At 42.7% G+C, this 11,202-nt stretch overlaps 1 protein-coding gene across 2 annotated transcripts in view; it reads left to right on the top strand.

Annotated features, from left to right (window-relative positions):
- Positions 1 to 11,202, top strand: part of LOC122557618 (palmitoyltransferase ZDHHC13-like) — a 64,288-nt gene that overhangs the window by 22,694 nt on the left and 30,392 nt on the right. For both annotated transcript variants that reach the window (XM_043705365.1, XM_043705366.1), the window contains exons 9-10: positions 1,187 to 1,320; positions 10,731 to 10,831. In XM_043705365.1, coding sequence (XP_043561300.1) covers positions 1,187 to 1,320; positions 10,731 to 10,831 — 235 coding nt within the window. The remainder of the gene's footprint in view (positions 1 to 1,186; positions 1,321 to 10,730; positions 10,832 to 11,202) is intronic.

An 11,202-nucleotide genomic window follows, 5' to 3' on the forward strand; every position in this document is an offset into this window, starting at 1 on the left:
CCTCGGGCTCCAGTTTTCCATTCAAATTGATTGAAGCACTTTGTTATAGATCTTTTGCAAGTCCACGTCCATGACATGAACTGCATTATCTGAATCAACCCTGTATTTCTACAATGATCTCGATTAGCTTTGGCAAGCCTGATGTATCTCTAACAAATCCATGCTTTGATTTATTAATTGTCAATTAATTTTGCTTCAGTTTATGGCTTTGAAAGTCTTTTTGAATAGACATGTAACCTTTCGGTCCTCTGTCAAGAAAAATTGTAAGATTCTCGTCAGTGCCATGATATCTTCTACCCTTATTCCTTCAGCAATCTAGGATGCATCCTATCTAGTCCAGGTGATTTCTCTGATTTCGGCTTTGGCAACATTTAAAGTTCATTTTATTTACCTATTTTTATCCTATCCAAGTTTTCTTCTCCCTTCCCCTTTACTGATGTTAGTAACATGCTAGTCTCAAGCACAGTCAGTCGCATAGTACTAATTAAACCATGCTCACTTTTTCCCAGTATGTCCTTTTTGCTTTCTAATGGGGTTCTGACCCTGCCTTCGTTCATGTTTCATTATAAATCCGTAAAGGATGCTTGGGTATCCTTCTATGTTAGCCCCCAATCTCTGATTCACTCTCTTTGTCCTTTTTCCTTGGTTTTGCTCAGCTTGGTTCTCTCCTGTATTGTGAACTTGATGTTTAACAAAAGTCGTCTTTTGCTGTGAAATTCTATATTGGGAGCCTGAGTTTTAGTTGCCCTTTCCTCTTGTGGGAATTTGACAAGCCACTTCCTTCGAAGGTCTTGCAATGCTTATTTGTTATTTTGACTGGCAAACTTTGAGTCCAATCCACCTTGGCTAGATAAGTTTGCAACTCACTGTAGTTAGCTCTCCTCTCGTTGGACATTGTCATGGTTCTGATTTTTTTTCCTTGCCTCAGTCGAATATGACTGTAAACCTAATGATATTGTGATGGCAAGTTTTTAAATACTTCTCCATTATCACATGGCTTTCCTCCTTTCAATAGGACTGCATCCAGCTCTAGTGTTCTTCTCATTGGTCTGGAAATGCACTGATTTGAGAAAGTTACATGTTTCAAGAATTCCTTTTCTTTCTGTGCGCTGTAGGATTTTTGGAAAGGAAGATCAATGCAAAATAATAAAAATAGTTATTCATTGGATTATCTCTTGACCCGCAGCTTCTCCTGTTGTTTTTGATGGCAGTGGCAGTGATATGGATGACTGGCTACATCGCAGATATGGAATCTGACTCCTGGCTTCTGAAGGGCATATTGTTTGTTTCTACTTGGCTCGTAATACAGCTTGTGATAAGGTAAGTGCCATTTCTTGCTCATTTACCTTCTCTGATTGCCACTAGAATTCATTCACACGATACTATGTGAGTAAATGCCTGTGATTCTTCCTCCTGTCCCCTTTTTTTCCTGTGCCTCCCTCCCCTAGCCATTAATTTTATACTAAAATACCTGATTCCAAGTGAGGTGTTAGAAGACTGTGTTAAAGTTGGTTGCATGCTCCTGAGTTGGAGATGAACATAAGGAATGGAAAGTGAAGAGAGGTTATAATAGTTGTCCAGTGATGCAGAATATCAATGCATGAGTAAATTGTGAAGGGCAACAAGGTCAGACTCTTCAGCTTTTTCCACAAACGCACTCTATTCATCCTAATCCCTTCTTCTGCAAGTCTGCTAATCACAATAACATGTATGGATATAAATATGGCTGAGGTACCAGGTGGGGATGCAAGACACATTTAGTGACTGGAGTAGTATCCTGCAAGGACAGAAAAATAGTGAAATGCCCAATGGCATTCTAAATGGTAGAATCTTTTACAAGCTCATTCACAACAGCTAATGAGGAAGCTTTTTAGAGTTACAGAGATGTGCAGCACGGAAACAGACCCTTCAGTCCAATTTGTCCATGCCAACCAGACATCCCAACCCAATCTAGTCCCACCTGGCGGCAGCACCTGACCCATATCCCTCCAAACCCTTCCTATTCATATACCCATCCAAATGCCTTTAAAATGTTGCAATTGTGTGCTTGGCTGTTAGTAATTTTGAATTGAGTTAAATGTTCAAAAATTCCAATTATCCATAATCTCCTGATATAAAGAGAATCAAGGAAAGAAACTTGTACGTATGCTTTTAGTATAACACAAGGGCTTCCCAAATTGGGGTTTGCAAAATCCAGGTAGCAATGATTGACTCTAAACACACCCCATCTCACCGCAGGGTGATGACAGTTTTCAAGCCTAAAAGTAAAGTCGCAGTGGGAAAACCTTTTGGAAGCACTGGTATAATGTATGTACTTCTATACTTTGATTCACTTTACATAAACAAGTAAGTGGGAGAAAGTGAGGAATGCAAATGCTGGAGATCAGATTCAAAACGTGGCACTAAGAAAGCATAGCCGGTCAGGCAGCAACCGAAGAGCAGGAGAGTTAACATTTCAAGCATAAGCTCTTCATCAGGAATGTGGGGGGCCCCAAGTGGGCTGAGAGATAAATGGGAGGGGGGTGGGCTTGGGGCAAGGTAGCTAGAAATGCGATAGGTGGATGAAGTCAGGGGGTGATGGTTGGAGTGGAAAGTGGAGCGGATAAGTGAGAAGGAAGATGGACAGGTTGACCAGTTCAAGAGGGTGGGTTGGATCAGGGGTAGGGTTGGGTAAGGGAAATGAGGAAACTGGTGAAATCGACATTGATTCCATGTTGTTGGAGTGTCCCAAGGATGGCTAGGATTTGGCAGTGGAGGATGCCCAGGACTTGCATATCCTCAGTGGAGTGGGAGCAGGAGTTAAAGTGATCAGCCACAGGGCAGTGGGGTTGTTTGGTGCGTGTCCCAGAGATGTTCTCTGAAATGTTCCGCAAGTTAGCGTCCTGTTTCCCCAATGTAGAGGAGAATACATCAAGAGCAACGGACACAGTAGATGGGGTGTTTGGAGGTGCAGGAAAATCTCTACCGGATGTGGAAGGATCCTTTGGGGCTTTGGATGGAGGTGAGGGGAGATGTGTGGGTTTACTTTTACACCTCTTGCGGTGGCAAGGGAAGGTGTCAGGAGTGGAGTGGGGATGGGTGGGGCTTGGACCTAATGAGGGAGCCGCGGAGGGAATGGTCTCTGCAGAATGCTGAAAGGGGTGGAGAAGAAAATATATCTCTGGTGGAATCTGACTGTACTTGGTGGAAATGGCAGAGGATGATGTGTTGTATCCAGAGGTTGGTGGGATGGAAAGTGAGGACTGGGGGTTTCCGTCCTTGTTACGGTTGGAGAGGTGGGGTTCAAGGGCGGGGGTGCAGGAAGTGGAGGAGATGGGCTGGAGGGCAATTAAGGACAAGCAGTAAATGCTGGCTGGGCTAGTGGCGCCCTCATCAAGTGAATGAATTTTTAAATGGTGTATACATGATATGCATTGCTCAATTGGCTCTTTGCATTATCTAAATTAGTGGCAAGTACAATTTGATTTTTAGGACTGATCAAGTTTATGTTAAGAATTGCCTAATATGGTTACATTTCAAGAATGGGATATTGTAGTTTAAAATCTCCCACAGAGCCGAACTTTAACAAAGGCGAAAGTGAAGACTGCAGATGCTGGAGATCAGAGTCTAAATTAGAGTGGTGCTCGAAGAGCACAGCAGGTCAGGCAGCATCTGAGGAGCAGAAAAATCAACGTTTTGGTCAAAAGCCCTTCATCAGCATCACTGTAACCTAGAGCTTTAACAAAGCCAATGTTTTGAGTCTCCACATGAAGCTTCAAAACTAGGAGCAGGAGTCGGCCATTCAGTTCTGAGTCTGTTCCACCATTCAGTGTGAGCATGGCTGAGCGTCCAACTCTGCCATATTCCTAGTTCTGAAGGAGGGTCTCTGGACCTGAACTGTTAACTGTAGAACATAGAACATTACAGCGCAGTACAGGCCCTTCGGCCCTCCATGTTGCGCTGCCTTGGGAAACCAATCTGAAGCCCATCCAACCTACACTATTCCATTCTCCTCCATATGCCTATCCAATGACCATTTAAATACCCTTAAAGTTGGTGAGTCTACAACTGTTGCAGGCAGTGCATTCCATGCCCCTACTGCTCTGAGTAAAGAAACTATCTCTGACATCTGTCCTATATCTATCACTCCTCAATTTAAAGCTGTGTTCCTTCGCGCTAGCCATTACCACCCGATCTAACCCTCTGATTATCTTATATGTCTCAATTAAGTCACCTCTCAACCTTCTTCTCTCTAATGAAAACAGCCTCAAGTCTCTCAACCATTCCAGGCAATTTCCTAGTATATCTCTTCTGAACCCTTTCCAAAGCTTCCACATCCTATAATGCTGTGACCAGAACTACACGCAATACTCCAAGTGCGGTCGCACCAGTGTTTTGTACAGCTGTAGCATGACCTCATGGTTCCAAAACTTGATCCCTCTACTAATAAAAGCTAACACACCGTATGCCTCCTTAACAGCCCTATCAACCTAGGTGGCAACTTTGAGGATGTGGACACAGAGATCTCATTGCTCATCGACACAACCAAGAATCTTACCATTTGTCCAGTACTCTGCATTCCTGTTAGTCCTTCCAAAGTGAATCATCTCTCACTTTTCTGTGTTAACCTCCATTTGCCACCTCTCAGCCCAGCTCTGCAGCTTATCTATGTCCCGCTGTAACCCACGACATCCTTCGGCACTATCCACACCAGTACCGACCTTAGTATCGTCTGCAAATTTACTAACTCCTCCTTCGACGCCCTCATCCAGGTCGTTTATAACAGTGAACCCAAAACCCAATGACAAACAGCAGTGAACCCAAAACTGATCCTTGAGGTACACCACTTGTAACTGAATTCCAGGATGCACATTTCCCATCAACCAACACCCTCTGTCATCTTTCAGTTAGCCAAATTCTGATCCAAACCGCTCAATCACCCTCAATCTGATGCCTCCGTATTTTGTGCCATAGCCTACCATGAGGAACCTTATCAAATGCTGTACTGAAATCCATTTACACCACATCAATGGCTTTACCCTCATCCACCTATTTGGTCACCTTCTCAAAGAACTCGATAAGGTTTGTGAGGCATGACCTACCCTTCACAAAGCTGTGTTGACTATCCCTAATCAATATATTCCTTTCTAGATGATTATAAATCCTATCTCTCTTAACCTTTTCCAACACGTTATCCACAATCGAAGTAAAGCTATCTGGTTGATAATTACCAGGGTTGTGTCTACTCCCTTTCTTGAGCAAGGGAACAACATTAGCTATCCTCCAGTCTTGTACTATTGTTGTAGACAATGACGACATAAAGATCAAAGGCACAGGCTTGGCAATCTCCTATCTGGCTTCCCAGAGAATCCTAAGATAAATCCCATCCGGCCCACAGAATTTATCTATTTTCACACTTTCCAGAATTGCTAACACCACCTCCTTGTAAACCTCAGTGCTGTCTACTCTACTAGCCTGTATCTCATTATTCTCCTCAACAACATTGTCTTTTTCCAGTGTGAATACTGATGAGAAATATTCATTTAGCGCTTCCCCTATCTCCTCTGACTCCACGCACAACTTCCCACTACTATCTTGATTGGCCCTAATCTTACTCTCATCATTCTTTTATCCCTTATAAAACTATAGAAAGCTTTTGGGTTTTCCTTGATCCTATCTGCCAACTTCTCATGTCCCTTCCTTGATCATCTGAGCTCTCTCTTTAGGTCCTTCCTGGCTGCCTTGTAACTCAATTGCACAAACTGAACCTGCACATCTCATCCAAACATAAGCCACCTTCTTTCTTTTGACAAGAGATTCAACTTCCCCAGTAAACTACACTCCTGCACTCGACAACTTCCTCCATGTCTGACAGGTACATACTTATCATGGACACAAAGTATAAGTTCCACATTTCTATTGTGCCCTCCCCCTGCAGTTTCCTTCCCTCTCCTATGCATACTAAATCTTGTCTAATCGCATTGTAATTACATTTTCTCCTAGCTGTAGCTCTTGCCCTCCGGTGTATACCTATCCCTTTCCAACATTAAAGTAAACATAACAGAATTATGGTCACCATCACCAAACTGTTCACCTACCTCCAAATCTAACACCTGGCTGGGTTCATTACCCAGTACCAAATCCAATGTGGCCTCCTCCCTTGTTGGCCTGTCTATATACTGTGTCAGGAAACCCTCCTGCATACATTGGACAAAAACTGACCCATCTACAGTACTTGAACTATAGTATTCCCAGTCAATATTTGGGAAGTTGAAGTACCCCATAACAACTACCCTGTCACTCTCGCTCCTATCCAGGATCATCTTTCCTATCCTTTCCTCCAAATTCGGAGGTTGATAGAAAACTCCCAACAGGATGATCTCTCCTTTCCTGTTTCTAATCTCACCCTATACTACTTCAGTTGATGAGACCTCAAACGTCATTTCTGCAGCCATATTACTGTCCTTGACTAACAATGCCAACCCTCCCCCCCACCTTCTCTGTTCTTACTGTAACATCTAAATCCAGGACCCTGCAATAACCATTCCTGTCCCTGCTCTACCCATGTCTCTGAAATGGCTACAACATCAAAATCGCAGGTATCAACCCATGCTGCAAGTTCACCCACCTTATTCCGGATGCTCCTGGCATTGAAATAGACACACTTCAAACCAGTTTCTTGCTTGCCAGTGCCCTCTTGTGAACCTGAAACCTTATTTCGGACTTCCCTACTCTCAACTATCTCTATACACGAACTACAATTTAGGTTCCCTTCCCCCTGCTGGATTAATTTAAACCCACCTGAAGAGCATTAACAAATTCCACCCCCAGGATATTGGAACCCCTCTGGTTCAGGGAAGACCATCCTGTTTGCCGAGGTCTCACCTACCCCAGAAAGAGCTCCAATTATCCAAGAATCCGAAACTCTCCCTCCTTGCCCATCCCTCTAGCCATGTGTTCAATTCCGCTCTCTCCCTCTCCTTCACTTCACTCGCACATGGCACAGGTAACAAACCAGAGATAACAACTCTGATTGTCCTAGCTCTAAGCTTCCACCCTTGCTCCCTGAATTTCTGCTTTAAATCCCCATCCCTTTTCATACCTATGTCGTTAGTATCTATGTGGACCACGACATGGGGCTGCTCCCCCTCTCTCTCTCTCGCAAGGATCCAGAAAATATGATCTGAGACATCATGAATCCTGGCACCTGGGAAGCAACACACCAACTGTGAGTCTCTCTCATTCCCACAGAACCTCCCATCTGTCCCCCTAACTATGGAGTCCCCAATGATTAATGCTCTGCTCTTCTTCCCCCTTCCCTTCTGAGCAACAGGGACAGACTCTGTGCCAGAGACCTGTGCCCCATTGCTTACCCCTGCTAAGTCCCCCCAACAGTATCCAAAACGGTATACTTGTTGTTGAGGGGAATGGCCACAGGGGATTCCTGCACTGCCTACTGGTTCCCTTTCCATCCCCTGACAGTAACCCATCTGCCTTCGTCTTTTACCTGAGGTATGACTACCTCCCTGTAACTCCTCTCAAGAACCCCCTGCACCTCCCGAATGATCCGAAGTTCATCCAGCTCCAGTTCCCTAACACTTTTTTTGAGGAGCTGAAATTGGGTGCACTTCCCACAGAAGCAATTCTGATTTCTCTCCACAGATGCTGCCAGACCTGACCTTTTCTAGCAATTTTTTTTATGCCATATTACCACTTTCTCTCTTATTTTTAAATGAGCAAGAAATGAATATCTTCATTCTTGTCTTAAGGAAATCAATTCATGAATGATTCCTGAGGGACGAGTGTCCACCAATGCTGAAATTTCTCAACTTAAAAAAGCAGAACTAGAAATAAATTGTTTCATGTTATCTTTATTGCTTGCTAACAGATCTTTTTACCAACACCAGATAAATAGCTGCTTACAGAGAGCTTGAAATGCCAAAAGAATACATTAGAAATAATTGTGGAAACAAAATTGTAAACGTTAAATGATTCAAAATGTAGCAAGGGAGAAACAGATTGAATTATGACTTGAGAGTTCAGTGTTCAAGCCTTTACTTTCAAATCCTCACTAGCCTGTTTATCTGTCTCTCAAACAGATGAGGGCAGTGTTTATTCAGTTTTTCCAGATTCAGATGGTCAGATATTCTTTTCACAAGTACAATATATTTGTGCTACAGCTATTGGGAGCATGATGAATATTTCCACAAACTGTCTGAGTTGCGAAATGTGTAGCCAAATTGATGGTTTTATCTGAAAAATATTCAAGCAAGCTTTTCTTGCATCTTTTATTGTGAAAGGCCACATTTGAAGTACAGCTTATAATTCTGCTGTGGAAAGGATATTAAACTTGAGATGGTGCAAAAGAGATTTACAAGGATATTACCAGGATTGGAGAGTTTGAGCTGTAGGGGGAGGCTGGATAGGCTGGGACTCTTATTCATGGAGCATAGCAGACTAAAGGATAAGCTTCTAGAAGTTTATAAAATCATGAGAGGCATAGGTAAAGTGACTAGCCAAGGCCTTTTCTCCTGGATAGGGGAGTCAAAAACTAGAGGGTATTGCTTTAAGGTGAGAGGGGAGAGATTTAAAAGGGACCCGAGGCAACAATTTCACACTGAGGGTGGTGTATGGAACAAGCTGCTAGAGGAAGTGTGGAGTCGAGTACAGATACAGTTTATAAAAGACATTTGGACAGGTACATGAATAGGAAATGTTTAGAGGGATATTGACCAAAGGCAGGCAAATGGGACTGTTTCAGTAAGGATAGATTAGGAAACGTGTTTGACATGGACGAGTTGTGCCAAAGGGTCTGTTTCCATTCTGTATGACTCGAAGACTCCACGTAGCTGAAACCAGAGCAGTCAGATTTGGACAGCATTGATGATTTAAAATGTTCAATGTGTGCGTTTCAACTGTTACAAGTCAGAAACCTAATAACAAATGCAAATTTTGGGAAGTTTTAAAAACGTTTCCAATCTCCGCGCTCAGGGTCAAATTCTAATGCTGTCTTGTTGCAACAAATACACGGGCTTGAATTTTAGAGCATAGAGAACAGAGAAAAGTACAGCACAGAACAGGCCCTTTGGCCCATGTTGTTGTGCCAAGGTTTAATCCTAATGTAAAATATAGTAACTTAACCTACGCACCCCTCAACTCACTGCTATCCATGTGCATGTCCAGCAGTTGCTTAACTGTCCCCAATGACTCTGCTAAACTTTACTAGATATTAGCTAATTTTGGGGAGTTTCACAGAGGGTTTACCTTTGTGAGGCCCAACGAGGTTTCTCATGGTATTGTCCCAAGCACATCTCATTACCTATGTCCCAGAATATCTTTGATTCTCCTGTTCACCACAGCTGGAAGTACTTGCTACTAGCAGAACCTGTCGGAATTTCTGGCATCCTTCAGGCCTGATCGTACACCTGGTCTGTATTATGCAGCACCTTTGTCCATTGATTGGAAGTAAAAAGACTTTTCAAGCTGATTAGTTGGATAAAGTAAGGCTTTGTTGATGAAATACATCTTCTTGTTCTCTTGACAAGTTAGGTGATTGAATGTGAATGACTTGTCCAAGTGAAGTAGGAAATGCCAGTTTTGATCCCCAGTCTGTGCTGAGTTTGCTGATGCTTGCTGAGGTAGCAATGCATGGCACTCCCACTGGTCCCAAATGCCCTGAGTTAGTAAGAGAAAAATAAGTTAATTTTCGTGGTTTGTACCTGGATGAGTTGAACTGTGTGTAGGAGAAAGTGAGGTCTGCAGATGCTGGAGATCAAAGTTGAAACTTTATTGCTGGAACAGCACAGTAGGTCAGGCAGCATCCAGGGAACAGGAGATTCGACGTTTCGGGCACAGGCCCTTCTGTGTGTAACCTTGTTACTTGGTTAGAGACAAAAATACTGCAGATGCTGGAATCCAAAGTGATCAAGAAAGAGGCTGGAAGAACACAGCAAGCCAGGAAGCATCAGAAGGTGGAGAAATCAACATTTCAGTGTAATCTTCTTCAGGACCATTCTCCACCTCCTGATGCTGCCTGGCTTGCTGTGTTCTTCCAGTCTCCTGCCTGTCTACAGAGCCTGTTACTTGGCCTGTAAATGAAGAATGGACCGTTGTGCAAAGTAATGAAGCATTTCCTATGTTAAAAAAATAAATTTGGATTTATGGCCCATCTCTTGTCACTTTTGAGAAGGTGACACCTTCTTGAAAGCAATTGCAAAACATTTAGAATTAAATTGAGAGACAACGACAGTGCTGAGGGTATCGCATTGCATTGGTTAAACCAAATAAAGATGGCAATTTACTTTCCAAAAAGTTGTGATTTGTGAACCAAATAAGTTTTTGAAACATTTCAGTAGTTACATGGTCACCATTTTTTAAATTCCAAATTTACTGACTAAAATCTGTATTGTCACAACTGCTGTAGTGAGATTGTAATTTGTGTCTCTGAGCCATATTGTCTGCTATAAGGTTTACTAATATGATGCTGCCATAATCTGTTCTCTGGACCCATCGTCCACGCAGGCTCAATACCCACAGAAGGGTGGATTAGACAGTTGTCAGAGGAACAAACAAGCAAAAGTAATTGCCACTTATTACTCAAATATAACGATGCTGGAGATCTGATGAAAGGTCACTGGACTCAAATGTGAATTCTGCTTTCTCCCCACAGATGCTGCTAGACCTGCTGAGTTTTGCCAGGGATTGCTGTTTTTGTACCACTTATTACTCACTTATGTTTTCCCCTTCTGTAGGCGTTTTATAAGTATGCAGACATATAGTTACTTTCCTTTGGCATTCCTGTCAGCATCGCTTTTTTGGATGGTCATCACATGGTTTGTCCGATACTTGCCTGATATCCTTTCTAAGGAAACATTTACTTGAAAGTGAAAATAATCACGTACATTATGAAATAATTTAAGTGTGTTAATGTCTGGATGAGTCATCTATATTGCTTTTGAGCATAAAAATCATTGTTCAAATGATAGCACTCAATGAGAAGAACATGTATGAAGTAATGCTCAGGCAGTTGATTTGTTTGTCTGCAGTTTCATGTATAGTTTAGTGCTTTTGGAACATTCCTATGGGGCAAGGTTCCCCATGGGAGACTGATTAGCAATATTAGATCTCATGGAATACAGGGAGAACTAGCCATTTGGATACAGAACTGGCTCAAAGGTAGAAGACAGAGGGTGGTGGTGGAGGGTTGTTTTTCAGACTGGAGGC

Source organism: Chiloscyllium plagiosum, chromosome 16 (genome assembly GCF_004010195.1).
Source record: "Chiloscyllium plagiosum isolate BGI_BamShark_2017 chromosome 16, ASM401019v2, whole genome shotgun sequence".
NCBI lineage: Eukaryota > Metazoa > Chordata > Chondrichthyes > Orectolobiformes > Hemiscylliidae > Chiloscyllium > Chiloscyllium plagiosum.